Genomic DNA, 23,388 nt, shown 5'->3' on the forward strand with positions numbered 1-23,388 from the left:
CACGGAGACCAAATAAACGAAACTATGATCAACATTGGAGAGAACAACAAGTCGTGTTCCCTGTTGTTCCTGAGGGCCCTCAGGAAGAACGACCAGTGATTATCATTGGTATTTTCGGTCATTACCGAACGGACTATATGTTCATAGATCCAGGGAGCTCGATGGACATCATATACGAACAGTGCTTTAAACAGCTCGATTCAGAAGATAAAACATGTTTAGAACCGATCGATTTTCCCCTCACCGGATTCTGTAATGAAGCTGTATTCCCATTAGGGCAAATCGCTTTCCCGGTGACTTTATCAGATGGCAAACATTCACGAACAGTTACAGTCAATTTCATGGTCATGCCAGCAACATCACGTCATGATGTTTTGCTCGGGAGAAGGTCACAAAGAGAATTCAGCATGATCACTTCCATTCCACATGCTGCTTGTGGATTTCCGACAGAAACTGGAGTTGCAATTCTCTATTCAAGCAAAGAAGTCATGTCCGTGGACGATGAACCACCAGCAAAGGTAGTCAAATCTTCAACACCAAACGAACCAGAGAAATGGGTTCTGAACAACGAATACCCAGAGCAGACCATTCTGCTAGGACAAGCCATTTCACCAGCAACACGCATACAACTGAAAGAGTTGTTGTCTAACAACAAAGATATATTTGCCTGGTGCCCAGCAGACATGACTAGAGTTCCACGCGACATCGCGCAACATTGTCTAAACATCAAACCATCAGTAGAACCTGTTGCTCAGGGGAGGCGCAGCTTCAGTGAAGAAAAAGCAAAAGCGATGGACGAGCAAGGGACAGAGTTACTCAATGCGGGAATCTTGCGCGAAGTGAAATACCATACATGGGTGTCCAACCCAGTGATGGTACAAAAACATAGCGGCGGGTGGAGAATGTGTGTCGACTTCAAGGACCTAAACAAAGCATGCCCCAAAGATTGCTACGCGCTCCCAGAGATAGACAAAAAAGTCGACTCTCTAGCATCATTCAGATGGAAATGCTTTCTCGACTGTTATAAGGGTTATCACCAGGTCCAGATGAAAAAAGAAGACGAAGACAAAACCGCGTTCCGCATAGATAAAGCATCTACTGCTACACGAAAATGTCGTTTAGCTTGCGCAACGCAGGCGCAACTTATCAACGCCTAATGGACACAGTCTTTAGCGAGGATATTGGCAAAACTGTCGAAGTATACATGGATGACCTCGTCATCATGAGCCATGAAGAGGAGATAATGCTCAACAATATCCAGCGCACGTTCGATTCCTTACGTAGCGTGAACTTAAAACTTAACCCGACAAAATGATCCTTCGGCATGGAAGAAGGAAAATTTTTAGGTTTCATAGTTACAAGAGACGGCTTTAAGGTTAATCCAGAAAAAGTGCAGGCCATCCAGCTAATGCCATCACCTGCAACAGTCAAAGAAATGCAAAGGCTCGCCGGACGATTAGCAGCTCTGAACAGATTCTTGGCCAATCATGCGGCAAAATCTTATCCATTTATCAGTACGCTGCGAAACTGCGGAAAGAAAACTCTTTTTCAATGGACGCCTGAAGCAGAAGCAGCATTCAAGCAAATGAAAGAATGTTTAATTCAGTTGCCAACACTAACCGCACCAAAAGAAAAAGAACCGTTAATCTTATATCTGTCAGCCGCGGAAGTAGCAGTAGGCGCAGTATTAATGGTAGAACGGGAAAATATCCAGACTCCAACCTACTATATCAGCAAAATGCTCACTGGCCCCGAAACTCGTTACTCAATGATAGAAAAATTGGTTCTAGCACTAATACACGCATCCAGACGCTTGCGCAGGTACTTCTCAGGCCATGTCATCACAGTTCTCACAAATTATCATTTAGGCCAAATCTTGTCAAAACCTGATGTGGCGGGAAGATTATCTAAATGGGCCATTGAGCTGGGAGCCTACAACATTTTTTACAGACCAAGACCAGCAATCAAAGGGCAAGTTCTAGCAGACTTCGCCACTGAAGTTCCCATCGATAAAATACAAGAATGTGAGGCAATCCAGAACCCGACACCTGTTTTTGACGATAGAGTCTGGACCTTACACACAGATGGTGCTTCCAATGATGATGGAGCAGGAGCAGGCCTCCGATTAGTCAGTCCGGATAATCACGAACTTACATATGCCATACGCTTAGATTTCCAAAGTACCAACAATGAAGCAGAATACGAAGCATTTTTAGCAGGTCTCCGTCTAGCACTCAAAATGGGGGCAAGAAACCTTGAAGCCAACGTTGACTCAAAGCTAGTAGCCGAACAAGTTAACGGTCGTTATGATGCGAAAGGGGAAGCTATGGCGTTGTACCTTGAACAAGCGCGAATGTTAATCAGCCAATTTCAAACATTCAAAGTTAATCACATAAACAGAAGCGAGAACAAGCACGCTGACACGCTAAGCAAGTTAGCTGCTACCAGCTTTAAACACTTAGCAAAGGAGGTACGCATAGAGGTATTATCCAACCCTTCCATTCATCTCAAGCAAGTAAGCGTCATAGAAATGGGAGATCCATCCTGGATGTCTCCAATCATCTTGTACCTTCAACACGGAAAACTTCCGGAAGGAAAGGCAGAAGCTTGAAAAATACAACACAAAGCAATAAATTACGAGATGGCGGATGGCGTCCTTTATCGAAAATCATTCATGGGCCCATTACTACGCTGTGTTGATAAAACAGACGCCCAATACCTAGTCAGAGAAATCCACGAGGGATTATGTGGGATACACGCGGGACCCCGCATGGTCGTGGCAAAAATAATGAGCGCCGGATACTACTGGCCAGGAATGCACATGGACGCAGTTGATCTATTAAGAAGATGCGAGGCATGTCAACGCCACGCACCAAAGACACTTCGACCCAAAAATCCGCTAATTCCCGTTACTTCCACCTGGCCATTCCAACAGTGGGGCATTGATCTTGTTGTCCCATTTCCTGACGCGCCGGGTGCAGTAAAATTCATCATCGTCGCAGTAGATTACTTCACAAAATGGGTGGAAGCTAAAGCTTTGGCCTCAACAACAGCAATGGTAATCCGCAAATTTATATGGGAACATATCATTTGCAGATTTGGATTACCATTGCGTATTATTTCCGACAATGGTACAAACTTCGCCGCAGAAGATCTTCAAAAATGGTTCAAAGAAATGAAGATCGAGCACAACTTTGCCTCCGTTGCGCATCCTCAAGCGAACGGTCAAGTAGAAAGCGTAAACAAACAAATCGTTGACGGCATAAAAGCGCGACTTGGGACAGCGCGCAGAGGGTGGGTTGACGAACTTCCCAGCATCCTCTGGGCGCATCGAACAATGCCAAAGACTAGCACCGGAGAAACTCCGTTCAGTCTAGTCTATGGGTCTGAGGCCGTCATTCCAGCTGAGATAGGTTTACCATCACCGCGCATGTTGGCCATGGAAAAACAGAACAATGAACAAGAGCGAAGAATGGATTTGGATCTTCTGGAAGAGAGGCGCGAGAACGCCGCCATAACGGAAGCAAGGTACAAATCCAAGCTCGAAAAATATTACAATGCGCGCGTGCGTGTTTGCACCTTTGTCCCCGGCGATTTTGTCTTGCGCGACAATGAGGCTTCAAACGCTGAAAAACCCGGCAAATTAGCGCCAAGGTGGGAAGGACCATACGTCATTAACGAGGTCCTAGGCAAGGGGGCATATACCCTAAAAAGGATCGATGGGACCCTAGTCCCCCGCACCTGGAACGCACAACAGTTGCGCAGGTGTTACATATGAACCAAGTCTACAAAAGCGGAAAGAACATACAGGCAATGTATTTCTTTATTATGTCTTGTATCACAAGCCTTGCGCTCTTATCAATACAAACATCATTTTTACTTATATCACTGTTTATTACAAATTGCATGTAATTTCTTTCGTTCGCGCGAAAACGATATGGTCAAACATTGTACACCTCATGAACAGTCTAAAAACAGGCAAGCTGTTGTGCCTTTTAGACAAACGTTCACACATGAGCACAATACCATCCCTCATTCGCCTTACCTATCCAAAAGTAATTACACACATGCAACATATTGTAATCCACACATACAAGAATTAAACCCTACGGGAGCAGAAGTATATCACAATATACATCATCAAAAAAGTGTAACATAAACACTTAACAAGATCATAGCAATGATCTTCAAAAAATTGTCCAGTACCAAAAACTTACAAAAAAGCATTAACAAAAGACGGAAACTGGTCCTAAGGTTAAACACCTAACCAGCACCAGAATCATCCTCAACAACAGACACCTGCTCACTCCGACGAATTTTCCGGCGTCGATACACTAACCGGCATTCTCCTTTTTGAAGCATTGGGAACCGAGTCATCAACCCATCGACATCCAACACAATACTAGCATCAGCAGTAACATCCGTATGCTGAAGAGCCTTGCAGTCAGAATCAACAACCGCCGGAGAAACAGGTTTGACCAGATTCTTTACCGGAATAGTAGGGAGCGGCGGTGAACGAGAAAGAAGTACGAGACCTTCAGCAGCTTCATACACCCTAAAAACATCCAGCAAGAGACGAGTATGGTAAGAACGTTTCATCCTTTTTGATAAGAATCAACTAGGAGACAAGGTATCTCGAAGATACATATATATAAAGAGAACTCAACCTCGAGAAAGGAGAAACCTATCATTAACTGTCAGAATTACATCACATCCAAACGGCGCTACAGGAGCCAGGGTCATTTCCTCATTAATGAAGTCTGACAAGCGCCACTACAAATCTCAAGACCAAAGAGAAAAATACCCACTCTTACTACCAGTTGACGTCATTACATGTCAGAGCATGATTACAAAGTCACATTTTTTCCTTTTCCAACAAAACTCAATCTTCTCACAGAAGATTTCTTATTTTTTCGCGCCCAAAAACATTTCTCTCTCTTAAGTCCAGTGCTCCACTTATTTGCATAAGTACAACACTAGACTGGGGGGGACTTGAAGGGGTAAGGTCCCAAAAACCTCATAAAAAGGATTTGAGACCATACCACAAACTGGCCTTTCAACCTTGTAACCTTGCGCGGCCGCGCATTGGTCTTACAAAAGGGAGAAAGTAATCAACAATTTATAGTCGCGCGCCCAAAGGAAAGCATAAAATCCTTGCGCCTCCTTCCATTAGCAAAGGATTAAAATCCTGAAGATCAATACTTCCGCCCAAATATCCAAACTTGGATATTATTTTGCCCAGACTTGGGATTTATACATCTGTGTCCACACAGTAAGGTGTCACACTAGATTACAGCAGTAATCTTCTAGAAAGAATATGATCGTGCACCACCCAGACGGTTATAACCGTCTGGACACGTGTCATTACCACAGGCATCCCTGAAACCACAACAAAGGCATGCAATTGGGGAATGATCTCCAATTAATCACTTTCCACGTGGCAATCCCCCAGCCATAGATCAAACCACGATCCGTGTGCATTCACATCGGATCGAGACAACTTAACGTGAGATCAAAGAACTTAACGGAGGAAAATATAACCGCTACGGCGTTAGCATCTTCCGTCATCTTTTCAATAACAGGTTTTCCCTCCCAAACTCCCGGTTATAAATACGAGAACTGTTCAGGTATAAACTCAGATCACACTCACTTCTCAAATACTTTCTCTTCTCCATTACCAATACTTATTCTCACACCAGAGTCGGGTCAAGGAGAGAACCCTCTTCTCCCCTTGACGAGGCTAACGGTGCTCTTTTTTGCAGAACCACCGAAGAAGAAGTTCGGCAGCAACTGAATCAACCGAGAGAGAGCTAACCCTTTTATGCAGATTCAAACCCCCTAGATATTTCGGTTCCGACCATTTATCTAGCGTTTCTTCACATGGATTTAACAAGTATTAACAAGGTATAAGCTCGTATGATTGCATAAAAGAGTATAAATTTAGTTTGTTCACGAGAATTATTAATATTTTTGATTGCGAGAGACGTGCGAATAGTGCATCGGTTTTGAAATGAGCGAGGTAACAAGTATTAAAACACATAGAAATTGAGATAACATAAAAGAGAGACTCAATAAAACATGGGAATGTTTCGGGTTTAGAAACTTCGACAATTCCAAAGTGAATCGAAAGTCCTTTCAAATTAGGGAAACGTGCTTTGGCCTATAGGTAAGATACTCTCATCGAGAAGCGATTAACGGTATCTTACCCTTCCAGTTACTACACGTCCCTAATCGATTGAAAAATTGAAACTTTGGCGGGATTGAAAATCAAGGAATGGGACTAGTTGACAAGGTGCGGGTTTCACCCCTAACTTGACGACATCATACCCTAAGTGTGGTTGGTACTCGTTGGGTCAAGAAAGTTAATTCCGACACTTTGACAAGGGTCCACTAGAGTTTGAATTGGAAATTTACCATTAAGATGTGGATTTCACTCCTAACTTGATGGCGTAATTTCGTGCAAAAATAGCATAAGCGGATTGAGAGTCGTTCACCAAATTGTGGGTTTCACGCCTATTTTGGTGAACTCGTCTCGTTTGTAATACTAGTGTCTTCAAGTCTTCAACGTGTATTATGTAAATGTCTTAGGAATGACATATTGTAATATTAAGACAAAAGCAGAGATAGAAGAAAATAGGAAGAACTAACAAGTTAAACAAGTATCAAGAATGGTCAAATATGGTACCTGCTATAGACTAGGTCGAATCATGGCAATTCTACCTAATTCCCTATAGTTATGGCTCTGATACCAATCTGTCACACCCCAACCGATGGTGGAAACATCAGAGTAAGACGAAATAGATTGCTCATCACACATAACACTACTTGAGACGACAATTAATTCAAAACCGATTTCATTTCATAGCATAAATTGTTAAGTACAACGTGGAAATTCAAAGTACAACATTTGAAAATTCAAAATACAACAAGTTTAATCAAAATAAGATAACAAATCTAGTAATTCGCTATGAGTTTCTAAGGTCGTCTCCTACTAGATTTCATCATATTCATCATCATCAACCTGCAACATGTTTAAAAGTTTAGTTCAACAAAAAAGCATTGATGAGTACACAAGTTTAAATACATATCAGTATAAATTTTATCTCAAATCCAACATGGCAATTCGTATACAAGGTTGTACTAGCATGCATAACTAAAGGTCAAACCCGGGTGTCCATAAGAATAAAGTGCATCCCTCACCACAAAGTGAACGAGACCGTTATGTATAATATCTTAACAATACCCCGACGGGCGGCGTGCTACTCCTATAGCGTTGTATTTGTTAAGGTGGGCTAGCTAAGTTAATGACAAATAGAGTGCATGTATGTATTCTAGCATAACAACTTAAGCATATAAAATAGCATGTTTGGTGGATTGAGTGATTGAATACGTTTGTGTGAATTGTGTATTTGATAAGTAAAACATGTTACACCCAAAAGTGCGTTAAAGCATAAATAGGGTCAAGTGTATTCACGGTTTTGCAAAACTTCCTTTGAAATCCGTCAAGAGTTTTTAGTTGGAGAATGAAACACTGAGGTCACCCTACAATGGTAAACGAAGGTGTGTGAGTAATGGAATTAAACGAAAGATTCGGATTTGGAATTTAAAGTACAAAAGTTTGTATACAAAAGTATTATCTAGTTCTAAGTACTCGTTTATGACACTATGTTATGTGTGGTTTCATGGGTCCCAATTTGCCCATTAGAATCAATAACAAGAGTCTTAGATGTGTATATATGATAGCCTAAGTTTACGACAAATAATCATGGTCCGATTATCATCACAAATTCAGCCATGTTTATGTGTATATGTATATTTATATAGTAGTAATATTATCTTAAAACTAAGTCCATCATAGATATCATAGATTATAATGTAAGTCAAGCATGGAGGATTAATCTCATTGTATGATTCACCACTACACAAATCATCACAAGGATGATTCGAAGGGTCACGAATAACAAGAATTAAAAACTAACTAATGCATGCTCAAGTGACCAAGTAAATCCTAACCAGGGTGAGCCAACACGACATGGAAAGGTAATCCTAAGTGTCAGAGGCTAGGCGGGGCTATGTTACTTTGATACTAGGAAGTCAACTGAGTGTTTATACACAAGTTCACAAGTGAAGGAGTGGAACTAGATTGGAAAGCCCAAGCTCCCATGGTTCACACTTCACAAGTCACAAGTTCATCATATGAAAGATGATGAATCATGTTTGCTTTCATCACTTGGATTATGATATGTATAAACTGGAAATAAAGAGTTTTTGAACTGATCACTTGGTGGTAATCATCTCAACACAAACCCACAACTATAGGATAAGTTGTGAGCTTGGTGGATACAAGATTCCAGCAAGTTTTATCAAAGAAAATGAAGTTACAAGAAGAATGTTCAAAACAGAAAATAACACCCACTTTGGACCTCAAATGTGGTGAGGTTTCACCTTAGATTACCATGGTAATCTTGTGAAAACCTTCCTAGAGGTTATCCAAGTGATATGGAAGAAGAAACAAGAAGAAATAGATGAGGAAGTGAGCTAGAACTCACTTTGAAACCCTTAAACTTTCTGCTCAGATTCTGGATATTTTAGAGAGATTTAGAGGTGATTTGAGAGTGTTTAGAAGGTTAGGAAAGTGAAAAAGAGAGTGGGATATGGTGTATTTATAGTGGGGATATTAGGGTTAGTGTTAAAGAGTGAATTAAATGAAGTTGGTTGGGAGAATGGAGCCAAAAATGCACCAATGCGCATACAGATCTGGGTTGGCTGCGGATCTACCTTTGTCGCGGGTCGCGGAGGCTGAGGTGGTCTTGGTGCGCATGTCGCGACTTGTGTTCATCGCACAAACTTTCATTTTTTCAACTTTGGCCCCCTTAACTTTGGTATTTAGTGTGTTTTAGGTTAGATCTTGTATATTTAACATGATATCGAGTAGTAAACATGTATACGAGTATGGATTAAGTATTACGAATATAAAATCCAGTATTTGCAAGCGTAAAGCGTATAAAATTCGTAATTACAATCATTTGTTCATAAACTAAATATGTATCGAGCGTGTATGTTAGTTTAAACGTATAAACAATTATGAATAATAACCACGTATAATTCTTAATGATTGATCAATTTTATTACGATCAGATTACAATGGTTTGAAACGAAATAGAACAACAAGAGATTACAAGTTTCCGAAAATAGAAATACAAAACAAGCTTTCTAAATACGGAAAGTTATAAAAGCGAGGCGTTGATACTAAATGTTGGTTCAGGCCCCACTAATCACACAACACTCACAAATTGTTTGTGAAACATGTATGAAGAAAAGGAATGAAAACTTGCTGCTTATTCGATAATTAAAGGAAGGGTATAAAAAATGAACAGTATCCTATCCTATTTATAACGAAGAAAACAAATAAAATGCATGTGCAAAATTATTAAAAGAAGCTCCACGTCTCCATGAAATCAGCAACAAACTGCAGCCCTATTTTCGATCATGTGTGCTCAAAACTTGCAACGAATATATTTGACCAAGACCGAGTCGACTGCCCGTTTGATGACCCGGAATCCATATGTTGGACCCATGACCCGATATTGTGCCGACCCGTGACCCGTAAACGAACCGATTAATCCAACAATCACCCCCTTGATCGGTTTGTTCACACTCGTCACTTACAACACCGAACCACCGTCTCCTTCAGAACCATACATATACAACCGCACATTACTACTAAACATAATCAGAGAGTTCACTGGAAAAAAAAAAAAGACATGGTTAGGCCCGCAAAGACCTGATTTGCCACCATTTTCCTCACCCTCAATTGTTTAAAAGCAAATAAAAATAACTTTAAAAAAGATGTTCACTTCTGAAGAGTGGAACAAAGCAAGTTCTCAAGGGAAGCAGAAGGTAAGCGAACAACCAAATGAACCAATACTGTATTGTTGCCTTTCTTTTGAAACAATATAAATATTGCTATGAAAGTTGGTTATTTGTTGTTAGGAATGCTCGACTTAGTTGATGGAGAAAGAAAGCCTCCTATGGGTTATATTTATGAGGGTATGGATAGGGCAAAGGAAATGATTGATGCCTTTTTTCAAGAATAAAGAGGAAAAGTAGCAACACATTTTAAAATAATTGATACAAGGTTGACTTGTTAGTTACATCAACCTTTGCATGCAGCGGGACATTACTTGAATCCGAGTTTCTACTACAATTATCCAGAAGTACAGGATGATGAGGTGATAAATGGGTTAATGTCATGCATTAGTAAGTGATATTGACCGAAGAAGAGCAAATGAAGATTCAATATGAGCTCCCGTTATATTGAAGTGCTCAAGGGTTTTTTTTTTTTTTTCTTTTGAAATACGGTGGCAAAGAAAATGAGAACAAAACTTGAGCTCTTTTTTATATACATTTTTTAAATATAATGTTTAAGAATGTTCAACTTACTATTGTTTATTTGTTATTAAATTAGCAGTGTGGTGGATGCAATACGAAGAATCGACACGACACCAAAAAATTGCAATTAAGGTGCTTAGTTTAACATGTAGCTCGTCGGGGTGCGAACACAATTGGAGCATATTTGAACATGAAAGAAACAATCTATGTAATATTTAATTTAAATAACAGTTATTAAGGGAAGAGGCTAGATCTTAATAAGTCAGCATTAAGTGTGTTAGGTTCAATAGAATGACACCTCTGAATCAGGCAGCAAACATCTTACCCATTAAGTTTCAAAACAATGCATAATTAAAATTTTACCCATTTATCCCTTCACCTGTGTTCATAGCCCTCACCCGACCACTCACGCACCACCTCCTTAGCCCACCACCAACTACTACCACATCGGCGTACTGTTTCAGCACTTAATGATTCAAAGTCTCTTACCCAATCAGAGGCGAATGATAGTTGAGCTAAACATTAAACAGAACCTCTTACATGTTCAAATACGCTCCAATTACATTCGTACCCCGATGAGCTACACGTTAAACTAAGCACCTTGATCACAAATTCTTTGTCAGTGCCAATGCTTCGTAGAGCATCGATCACACTAATGTAATAACAAAATAAGCAAAAAGAAAGTTAAAAATTTCTCAACATTATATCTAATATATATAGTATATCAAGCACAAGTTTTGCAATCATTTTCTTTGCCATCGGATTTCCATAAATCCCATCAGCACTTCAACATCTGCTCTTCTTCGGTCAATGCCAACTTACTAATGCATGACATTAACCCGTTTATCACCTCATGGGTTTTCTTTGTCTGTTAACGGAAAATAAGTGTTTGGGGATTTAATATTCTTAAAATAATAAATTAGTAGTTTGTTATATACTTACCGGCACTAACATTATTACTAGCGCTATCCGTCACAATTTAAATGATATCATCCAGGCCAACATTCTTGATGAATCTGTCAAACAATTCGAACATGTTCTCATCTACGAGAGATTTCAAAAGTTAGTAAGTTTTTCATCTACCAAAAAAGTTAACTCGTTACCTATGTGAGAATAGCTAACATTCATAAACATACTTCATCAAGGAGTGTTTACTACGAAGTTGATTAACATCATTCCTTTCTGACCCCTTCATCCATCGGCCATCAAAGAAAACCCATAGGTTGACTTATCAACCTCAATATCTTGCAAACTTTTTTTTGGTATGGTCCGCCTCTAGCTTCAACATCGAAACACGTACCTCATGATAGCGAGGGGGTCTCAAACAGCAAGTGTATCGACCAATCGCTTCAAGTGTGGGCCCCAAAATCGTACTTCACCGCATTGAAAGGAATATCCACATCATACATCCAACAGGTAAACTTTTTGTTAGGATCTGAGTTTGGTTTTGATTGTGTTTTATGTTTGAAATTAAGATGAACAATGAAAAAGTAGTGCAACGGAATATAATATGGAAACAAGCTTTACACAATCAAACAGGGGAATTGCTTTCAACACACATTTTCAACAAAGAACCGAATGATTGAATTTATTTCATCAACGATTACAATTGCATGTATGTAACAAACTCCCCCTCAGCCTGAGCTCACAGTGATTTGTTCGTACAGGAAGAAAGATGGTGAAGAGCTAATAGAACAGTACAGGGTACTGTTCTAGTTATAGGCACGGACAAACCACTGTGGCATCTTTGCTGACGTCACCATGAAAGTGACATCTAACCTCCTAACAAACTCTACCATCTGATCTATACAAGTACTGCTATGCTAAACACTGATTACAATACATTACATGAAATAAACTAAACCACTGCTGAAACCTTCCACTGATGTGAACCCAGCAGTACTTGACATATCCAGCAGAGCTTGACTCATAGCAGTAGATTGAACAGCAGGGCTTCAGTCTTCATCAGTCTTTGACTTGATCAGCAGTTGTAGGTCAGCAGTTGTAACGATCAGTAGATTGGAGGTCATCAGATGTTGTAATCACTTTCAAGGGAAGAGATTTGAATACATAACATCTGCTTATTCTGGATCCACTGCCCTGATCCAGTTTTGGCTTTAATTATTTGTTCCTCTGATAGGGTTCAATCCCAACACTTTTGCACTGCATCAAGTCTTAGCTTCTTTTCTTTTGGAGTTCGTTGTCTTCTACACTACTAACTAATCCCCCCCCCCCCCCCCAGATATGCCCGATGGCTTGAACATTGCATCTAACGGGCCTCTTTCCCTTTAATTGAATTTCACTACTATTACTAGGGATTTCATCTTCTTCTAAATCAACCACATTGTCAAAATGTGGTATGCTAATCATCACTTCTCGTGAACGTTTCTTCTTAAATTGTTCTTTGAATAAACTTTTCACTTTGGTGGGAACTTTGGTACATCTCTCCGCATCCGGGGAATCTCAAGCAAGGTGATGCTTATGCCTTGTAATCCCGTCTCTTGAAACAACACAAAAATATAGAAATTGCATCTCACTGAGTTTTGGTTCCTTCTACCAAAGTCCCATACGTCCACCCCGTATCAACTTCCTTTCTACTACCCATTTTGTTTAACACTTTAACAGAGTTCATAAATCATAAAAGTATCAGGAAAATAAGTTATCCAACGATGGAGATGAGGAAAATAGAGAGTTCATGGAATCAAAGAAGATGAGGAACCGAGGGAGACCAAACTTGAGGTATCAAGCAGTGGAGTTGAGGAAGACGAGAGGAGGAACCGACGAAAAGTGGAAGACGAGAGGAGGCGATGACGTGAAGCACTTCTCGCTTCTTTTTTCAATAGTGAAACAAAAAAGCCTAGTGGGCATCGCTATTTATATCTAAAAATATATAAAATAAAATACAGAACCTCGTTATATGTGGCTAAACCCCTTATAGCGCCATATGGGCGCTATAGGCTTTCTTGACAACTATGACCCTACTAGACTAAGTAATAATAGTATAGAGACTAATATGTAATATGGTGTTCTATATAAAGACCTCTTATGTAACCCTAAGGACATCATCACAATCTAATACATATTTACAAAGTTCAATTGACCCAAACTAATTTTTCTTAAAACCTGTTTTGACCCAAACCCAAATTTATACTTTTAAAATTGTCCATTTTGACCCGAATTCATTTTTCTCACAACCCGTTTTGACCCGCCGCCCAACCCGATGAGTCGCTAATGATCGGTATGCTGTCCTTATATTGGGATCTAAAAATTGTTGGCCTGTGTGGCGTTTTTGACCGTCCATAGTAGCCCAACCGCCCCATGAAATATTGGATTATACAAGAGAACTAATCCCATTGGTAACTTTATTTTTGGGAAAGAAATACCTTTTTGGTGCAAATTAAAATGATTAAGTAAAAAATCAGTCTTCACAAGAAAGAGCCAAACAAGTATCTATTTTATCATTTAGATCTTATTCATCTAGGACCTTTTTGTTGGGGCTCGGATTCGCAAACATACATTCCAAATTCAAAATAATAAATTAATTAAAATGCAGTGTCACAGTTACACGCCTAATGATCATGGCAACAAGACAAAATCCAAGATATGAAGTAACCTAGAATCATCTAGCCTAGCTTTTAGCTTGTTTGAGGTTCTTCTCAAAATAGCTCAAGCCGAGCTCGAGCTTTGAGTTTTAGTCGCAAGCCGAGCTCGAGCTCAAATAAGTAGGTTCGAACCAAGCCGAGCTCGAGCCTAGTCGGGCTCAGACCGGCTCGTTTACACCCCTAGTCACAACTTCGAACATATTTCCTTTGGCGATCTCATACAAACTAAAAGTTAACCAAGTTAGTTTTTGTTGACGTGCATTCCCACATAAGAAGTCCACGTCATCAAAAATTTGCCACATAAGTGGTCCATATCATCAAAACTTTGACTCTTTTGCCACATAAGCAAAAACTAACCGAGTTAACTTTCAGTTATTATAGTTATAGTGAGATTCCAATTTCCCTTTTTTTATAAATATAAATAGCGATGCCCATTTGGGGTTCTTTTGTTTCATGATTGAAAAAAGAAGCGGGCAATGCTTCACGTCTTCGCCTCCTCTCGTCTTCCACTCTTCATCAGTTCCTCCTCTCATCTTCCTCATATCCACTACTCAGTACCTTAGGTTTGGTCTTATTTGATTCCATGAACCATGTATTTTCCTCATCTCCATTGCTGCTTGATAAGATGTATTCTTTTTATGATTTATGAACTCTGTTATTATGAGGATGAGCTCGGTACAGGTACCGAAAATACCGATCTTGAAAATCGCCAAAATTGGGTAACGGTATTGAAAATGTTCGGTACGGTATTTGAAGGAAAAAATTGGTAAAATACCGATACCGTACCGAACAGACCCTAAAATAACCAAAACGTGGATACCGAAAATGATTTTGTACGGTACGAAATGCTCATCCTAACTCTGTTAAGTGTTAAATAAAATGGGCAGTAAGAAGGAAGCTGATCCGATGTGAATTTACGGCACGTTGGTAGAAGATACCAAAACTCTATGAGATGCAATTTTTGTTTTGTTTTGTTTTTTTTTTTTTTTTTTTTTTTTTTGTTTTTTTTGGTTTCAAAGGCGGGATTACAAGGCACAAGCATCACCTTGCTTGGAATTCCCAGGAAGTGGCGAGATGTACCAAAGCTCCCAATGAAGTGAAAATTTATTCAAAGAACAATTTGAGAAGAAGAAATGTGCACGAGAAGTGATGAATAGCATACCACATTTTGACAATGTGGTCGTCTTAGAAGAAGATGAAATCCCTAGCAATAGTAGTGAAGTTCAATTAAAGGGAAAGAGACATGTTTTCATTCGTCGGCGGCTAATGCTTTTAGTAAAAAAAAAAAAAAGCAAAAGGCCCATTAGATGCAATGTTCAAGCCATTGGGGAAGAAAGGGGGAACTTGGTAGTGTAAAACACAACGAAGTCCAAAAGAATTTAAGACTTGATGTGGTGCAAAAGTTTTCCCGTTGGATGTATGATGCAGGTCTTCCTTTCAATGCGGTGAAGTATGATAGTTTGGGCCCGCACTTTAAGCGATTGGTTGATATGGTTGGGGTATGAAACCCCCTAACTATCATGAGGTAAGTGTACCAATGATGCTAGAGATGGAACATACCATAAACATTTTGCAAGATAATGAGGTTGAGAAATCAACCTATGGGTGTTCTTTGATGGCTGATGGATGGAGAGATCAGAAAAGAAGGGTTTTAATGAACTTCATATTAAACACCCTCGAGGAACTATGTTCATTAAGTCGGCCAACGCTTCTAGCTATTCTCACACAAGTACACAGTTAACCTTTTTTGTTTTGTTAATTGCTACTAAATGTGAAAAACTTACCAACTTTTAAAATCTCACAAAGGGAGAACATGTTCAAATTGTTTGACCAATTCATCAAGAAGGTTAGGCCGGATGATATATAATTCAAAGTGTGACTGCTAACGCAAGTAATAATGTTTATGCTAGTAAGATTACAAACTATAAATTTATTGTTTTAAGATTTCTAAATCCCCTAACATTTATTTTCCATTGATAGGCAAACTTATGTAAGAAAAATATCCACGCATATATTAAACTCTTTGAGCGGCCCGTTGCATTGATTTAATATTTGAAGACATCTTTAAATTGTCCCATTTAAAAAAAGAACTCTTGCAAAGGCAATTGTGGGTGAACACATACATATACAACCGCACATTGCTACTCAACATGATGAGAGGGCAAAAAGACACGGTTAGGCTCACGAAGACCCGATTTGCCACTGCTTTCATCACCCTCAATTGTTCCAAAGCAAATAAAGACTTAAAAAATGTCCACTTCTGAAGAGTGGAACAAAAGTAAGTTCTCAAAGGGAGGCGGGAGGTAAGCAAGCAACCAATATTGTATTACATCGACCTTTGACCTTTGCATGCAGTGGGACATTACTTGAATCTGAGTTTTTACTACAAGAATCCAAAAGTGGAGGATGATGATGAGGTGATAAATGGGTCAATGCCATGCATTAATTAGTAAGTTGGCATTGATCGAAGTAGAGCAAATGAAGATTCACTCTAAGCTCTGGTTATATCCAAGTGCTGAAGGAATGTTTGGAAATCCGATGGCAAAGAAAATAAGAGCAAAGCTTGCGGTGGAAAATAAAAACTTGGATTCAAGTAATGTCCCATTGCATGCAAAGGTTGATGTAATTGACAATTCCACCTTGCATATGTATTGATACTTTTCTTATTTGTTCTTGAAAGAGGCAACAATCATCTAATTTGCCCAATCCATAGCCTCATAAATATAAACCCATAGGAGGCGTTCTTTCTCCGTCAACTAAACGGAGCATTCCTAACAATGGATAGCCAACTTTCACAGCAATATTTACATTGTTCCAAAAGCAAGGCAACAATATAGCATTGGTTGTTTGTTTACTTCTCGCCTCCCTTGAGAACTTGATTTTGTTCCATTCTTCGAAAATGGACATTTAAGTTCTTATTATTAGATTATGGGCCCACGGGCTTACTTAGGTTTCTAGGGTTACTCGTAATACCTATATATTGTAACCTACTCCTTCAGTAATAATCAATCAAGTCTTTTACCTTCTTACATGGTATCAGAGCCAGCCTAGGCTCTATACCGTTTATGCCGCGCCACGCACAAATATACAAACCCTAGCCATCACCACTTGAGAAAAACCCTAGACAGGGCGGCGTGCCACCACTGCCGCCCTGTCCGGTCTTTGTTCGTTTTCCGTTTCCGGTTTTTTTCCCAGTTTTGTGTTCAAATAAAGCTTCCTCTTCGGTTCTAGTTCACCGGTCTTCTTACGGTCTCTTACCACACAGATGATGCTACGGCTCATCCTATTGATTTCGCATCTCCGTCAAGCCGCCCCTTGCCGCCGTGCCGCCGCCGCTCATTAGACTACGGTCTTCGCCGCGCCGCCTGCAGGATTACGATCCGCCGCCGCGCCGCTACCAGCCGCCGCTGCACTGCCGTATTGGTTGTCTCTTATAGGATTACGAGGTCATTCAAAACTATGTATCAAAGATTATGGATTGAAGATTGCAAGATTATGAAATTTTGGCCGAAATCGAAAACAGTTTTTTAGGGTTTATTATTGTTTTTGTATTCAGTCTAAGCTTCTAGTTCCATCCGCTACGACTGCGGGGGAGTATTAGATTATGGGCCCACGGGCTTACTTAGGTTTCTAGGGTTACCCGTAATCCCTATATATTGTAACCTACTCCTTCAGTAATAATCAATCAAGTCTTTTACCTTCTTACACTTATTTGCTTTGAAACAATTGAGAGTAATGAAAGTGGCGACAAATCGGGTCTCGCGCCTAACCATGTCTTTTTGTAGGTGAACTCTCTTATCATGTTTAGTAGCAATGTGCGGTTGTATATGTATGTGTTGACTACAATTACCCTTTCAAGAATTCTTTTTAAATGGGACAATTGAAAGGTGTCTTCAAACATCAAGTCAATGCAATGGGCCACGCAAGGAGTCCAATATATGCATGAATATTTTTCTTCCACAAGTTTGCCTATCAATGGAAAATAAAAGTTTGGGGATTTAGAAATCTTAAAAATAAACTAGTAGTTTGTTATAAACTTATCGGCACTAACATTATTACTTGCGCTATACGTCACAATTTAAATGACATCACCCGACCCAACCTTCTCGATGAATTGGTCAAATAATTTGAAGATCTTCTCACCTACGAGAGAATTTAAAAGTTATAAGTTTTTCACATTTAGTAACAGTTAACAAAACCAAAAAGGTTAACTGGTTACTTGTGTGAGAGTAGCTAGAGGTGTCGACCGACTCAATGGACACCCTTCCTTTTTTATCCCTCTATCCATCCGTCATCAAAGAACACCCATAGGTTGACTTCTCAACCTCATTATCTTGCAAAATGTTTTCCGTGTGTTCCATCTCTAGCTTCAACATCAAAACAAGAACCCCATGATAACTACAAGGTTTCATGCCGCAACCATATCAACCAATCGCTTCAAGTGCGAGCCCCAAACTATCGTACTTCACCGCATTGAAAGAAAGACCTTCATATCCAGTGGGCAAACTTTTGCACCCCGTCAAGTCTTAGCTTCTTTTGGACTTAGTTATGTCTTACACTACCAATTAACCCCCCCCCCCTTCTTTCCCAATGGCTTGAACATTACATCTAATGGGCCCTTTGCTTTTTTATTAAAAACATTAGCCGTTGAACTAGTGGATGAAATGGGCCACTTTCCCTTTGATTGAAGTTCACTACTATTGCCCGAGATTTCCTCTTCCTCTAAATCGACCACATTGTCAACATATGGTATGCTATTCATCATTTCTCCTGCACATTTCTTCTTCTCAAACTGTTCGTTCTTTGAATAAAATTTTCACTTCAATGGGAACTTTGGTACATTTCACCACATCCAAGGAATTCCAAGCAAGGTGATGCTTGTGCCTTGTAATCCGCCTCTCGAAACAAATAGAAAAATAGAAATTGCATCTCACTTAGTTTTTGGTTCCTTCTACCAAAGTCCCATAAGTCCACCCCGGATTAGCTTCCTTTCTACCACCATTCTATCTAACACTTAACAGAGTTCATAAATCATAAAAGAGTTCATAGATCATAAAAGAACTCACGAGCAATGAAGATGAGGAAAATACAGAGTTCATGGAATCAAAGAAGATGAGGAACCAAGGAAGACAAAACCTAAGGTATCCTGCAAAGGAGATGAGGAATATGAGAGGAGGAACCGACAAAAGAGTCAAAAGAGTGGAAGACGAGAGGCGAAGACGTGAAGCATTGACAGCTTCTTTTTTCAATCGTGAAACAAAAAAAAACCCTAATGGGAATTGCTATTTATAATTATTAAAGAAAATTACAGAACCTCGCTATTTGTCGCTAAATCCCCTATAGTGCCATATGGGCACATTGCTACATAGCGCGCTATAGCCACTAATGACAACTATAACCCAAACTATTTTGCTTACAACCTGTTTTGACCAGTACCCAAATTTATATTTCTTAAAAACTGCCCATTTTGACCCGAATTCATTTTTTCTCACAACTCGTTTTGACCCGCCACCCAACCCGACTATCTGCCAGGCTTAGCAACGAGTCACTAATGATCAGTAATTCAGTATGTTGTCTGTATCAGATTCTAAAAAAATAGTTAGCCTGTGCGGTGTTTTTGACCGTTTGTTGTACCCAAACCACTCCTTGAATTATTGTATTATACAAGAAAACTAATCCCATTGGTAAGTTTATCTTTGGGAAAGAAATACCTTTCTAGTGCAAATCTAAATGATTTAATAAATGATTAGTCTCCACAAGAAAGAGCCAAACAAGTATCTATTTTATAATTTTAATCTTATTCATTCGAAGACCTTTTTGTTGGGGCTCTGATCAGCAAACACACATTCCAAATTCAAAATAATATATTAATTAATTAAAATGCAGAGTCACAGTGACAGGCCTAATCATCATGGGGACAAGACAAAGTCACAAAACACATTTTTAAGAACATAACTATATAAGTCAAACCTGCCGCTGAACCCAGATTTATTTAATCCAAGATATGAAGTAACCTTGAACCTGGAATTCTGGTTAGTTGATAATGCACAATCAATCATCCTCAATGACTAAAAAATCTCATCTATGAAGGCGATATGTACAGCATTTCGGTTAAACCGATGTTGACCCAGCATATTATTCAACTTGCATATAACTAATTACATTAAATAATAACCAGGAAACATAGATGTTGACTCAGCATATTGTTTAATAGAAGGAGAAAGAGAGATTTGACAAACCTTAAAGATTCCACTTGATTCCGAAGAACGATAAGACAAATTTCCTTCACTATAAGACCAACCTTCACCTTCACCAAAGCCAGTAACACATATTCACCACCAAGTTTGAAGTTCCTGCAACAGAAAAGATCTCTCCATAAAAATGGTAATGCTTAGATACATTTTTTATGTAACCATGAGAACCCGTTAATAATAACTCACGGTCCCACCAATACTAAGCCATTATATGCCAACTTGCAGGGGATGAGCGGAAATGTCAAAACACAACCTAAACACCAGACAAGGCTGGGTGGGACGAGAGCGGCTATGTTTGTATATGGTATTATAACCTTAACCTAGACACCTAGTACAGATGTTAACGTTAGAAACTAACTAATGGGCATTAACATTTTTTGTTTGTTGTTGACTGATTTGTGCGTGTTGATTAATGCAGTTATGGTAGGGCTTGAAAATATGGCATTCCTTTCGATGTCTGTCAGCTTGGTGACTTACTTCTTCGGTTATATGAATTTTAGTTTGACCAAGTCAGCCACGACACTTACAAACTTCTTGGGCACTGCATATCTACTACCACTATTTGGAGGGTATATTTCTGACACCTATTTGTCGAGATTCAAGACTTGCATCCTATTCGCTTCTTTTGAAGTTGTGGTATGTTAACACATTATGTAGTTAATTCGGTAAAATATCAAGACTGCATAGCCTAACACATCAGCTACATTTACATGTGATATGTTTTTAATGGATTTAAAATGACATGACTGATGTGTAAACTCAGGGTTATGCACTCCTAGCAGTTCAAGCACGCTTCCAACAGTTAAGGCCGGTTCCGTGTAACGCTAGCCTAGGAAATCAGTGTGAGCAAGCAGAAAGTGGGCAAGCGGCGATACTGTTCACGGGTTTGTATTTGGTTGCGTTTGGGACAAGTGGAATTAAAGCAGCCCTGCCTTCACTAGGAGCAGACCAATATGATGAAAGTGACCCGAAAGGGGTAAAATCACTTGCAAGCTACTTTAACTGGCTTATGTTTAGCGTCACAACCGGGGCTGCATTTGGTGTCACGTTTTTAGTGTGGATCAGCTCCAACCAAGGATGGGATTGGGGGTTCGGTGTGTGTTCTGTAGCTGTCTTGGTATCGGCTCTTTTTCTACTTATGGGGAAATCCATGTATAGGAATTACGTACCTAAAGGAAGCCCGATCCTTAGAATTCTACAGGTATAATTAAAAAAGAGTAAAATGCCATCTTCTTCCCTAAGTTTTGCGACTTTTGTCCAAAGGTTTGTTTTCCGCATCTGGATCCAAAAGGTTTGAAATCTTGTCATTTCCATCTGCCTCGTTAACCCCATCCATTTTTCTCTGTCAAGTTGAGGGTATTTCCGTCCTATTTGTTAACTTAAAGGGCAATTCGGTCTTTTTCACTTTATGTACAAGCATTTAGCATAATGTACAAGTACTCAAAAGACCGAATTGCCGTTTAAGTTAACAAAAAAGACGAAAATACCCCTGAATTAACGGAGAAAAATGGATGGAGTTAACGAGCCGGATGACAATAGCAAGATTTCAAACCTTTGGACGAAAGTCGCAAAACTAGCCAAACCTTAGGGATGAAAAAGACATTTACTCATTAAAAAATAACAATAAATTTCACATTTAAAGATAACTCTTAACAAGATGCTTATTATCGGATTCAGGTATTTGTGGTGGCAATAAAAAACCGAAATATACCAGTACCCGAGATGACAGAGGAGTTGCATGAGACATATGACAAAGAATCTGGAGTAACAACTGATATTCTACAAAGAACAGATAAACTCAGGTGTGTATTTCTAACTTTCAAACGCCAACGTTCCTATTTATGTTTTATCGTGTGGCTGCTAACACTTACATTAATGTCAGATGTCTGGATAGGGCAGCGGTTGTTAGGAGCGAACTTGATGCATCTGAACTGCGGTCATCAGAATCATGGAAACTGTGTACAGTAACACAAGTTGAAGAAACTAAGATATTAATCCGCATGTTCCCGATTATACTAAGCACTATATTCATGAACACATGTTTGGCGCAACTACAAACGTTCACCATTCAACAAAGTACAACCATGGACAGGAACCTCCACGGTTTTACGGTTCCTGGTCCCTCAATTCCCGTAATTCCACTCGTGTTCATGTCTATTCTAATCCCACTTTACGATCGAATATTCGTGCCAGTCATGAGAAGGTTCACCGGGATTCCGACAGGAATCACACACCTCCAAAGGATCGGAGTCGGACTAGTTCTCTCCGCCATCTCAATGGCAGTAGCGGGAATCGTGGAAACCCACCGGAAGTCAGTCGCTGTCGAGAATAATATGGTTGATTCCCCGGGACCACTGCCGTTAACGGTTTTCTGGCTAGGTTATCAATACGCTATTTTTGGGTTGGCTGATATGTTTACGTTGGTAGGGCTGTTAGAGTTTTTCTACAAAGAGAGTTCATCGGGAATGAAGTCACTCGGCACCGCTATCGCATGGTGTTCAATGGCTTTTGGATACTACACGAGCTCGATAGTGGTGGAGGTAGTTAATAAAGTGAGTAACGGGTGGTTAGCTAGTAATAACTTGAATAGAGATAAGTTAAATTACTTTTATTGGTTATTAGCGGGTTTAAGTATAGTGAATTTAGGGGTTTATTTGATGTGTGCCTCTTGGTATAAATATAAGAAGACGGGTATGAAGCAAATTGATGGAGGTAACAATGGTCATGTCACAAGTGAAGGAAAGATTCATACGTCTATTGCGTAGGTTATTCATATGCTAGATATGTGTTCACAAGTGTGTGGGAAAACATAATGTAACCCTTTTCATAATATCTATAATTCTGTATTTTTTTTTCTATGTATCATAAAAGCATGTAAAAAATAAATTATGAAGATGATGAAATTTTAGTGAAGATATGAATTGAGTTGTGCTACAAAGGGGTGCAAAGGAGCCGAGCTCGACTGAGAGGTCGAGCTCGGCTCGTTTATCATCTATTAATTAATATTTAAATAGAATTAATATAAAAATAGACTTGTTTAGGAATGCGAGCTTGATAAGTGAAGCTCGGGCTTGAGCTTGTTTATCAAACAAGCTTATTTTTAGGTTCGGGCTTGGCTCGTAAACAAGTTTAAATAAGCT

General features: G+C 39.4%; 1 protein-coding gene across 1 annotated transcript; it reads left to right on the forward strand.

The window, feature by feature from the left end:
* Positions 1–20,315: 20,315 nt before the first annotated feature.
* LOC110920365 (protein NRT1/ PTR FAMILY 4.5-like) lies at positions 20,316–23,169 on the forward strand. The gene is made up of 6 exons (XM_022164576.2): positions 20,316–20,378; positions 20,474–20,552; positions 20,667–20,884; positions 21,012–21,449; positions 21,926–22,050; positions 22,131–23,169. The coding sequence occupies exons 1-6, from the start codon at positions 20,376–20,378 to the stop codon at positions 23,011–23,013; spliced, it is 1,746 nt and encodes a 581-aa protein (XP_022020268.1). The 5' UTR covers positions 20,316–20,375; the 3' UTR covers positions 23,014–23,169.
* The last annotated feature ends 219 nt before the right edge of the window (positions 23,170–23,388 follow it).

Source organism: Helianthus annuus, chromosome 16, assembly GCF_002127325.2.
Source record: "Helianthus annuus cultivar XRQ/B chromosome 16, HanXRQr2.0-SUNRISE, whole genome shotgun sequence".
In the NCBI taxonomy this organism is placed as follows: domain Eukaryota; kingdom Viridiplantae; phylum Streptophyta; class Magnoliopsida; order Asterales; family Asteraceae; genus Helianthus; species Helianthus annuus.

What these genes read in the sequence shown, in the direction of transcription:
- LOC110920365 (XM_022164576.2), top strand. An exon ending in TCGCTTCTTTTGAAGTTGTG is followed by an intron (nt 20,885 to 21,011) that starts GTATGTTAACAC and finishes GTGTAAACTCAG; the next exon opens with GGTTATGCACTCCTAGCAGT. An exon ending in CGATCCTTAGAATTCTACAG is followed by an intron (nt 21,450 to 21,925) that starts GTATAATTAAAA and finishes TATCGGATTCAG; the next exon opens with GTATTTGTGGTGGCAATAAA.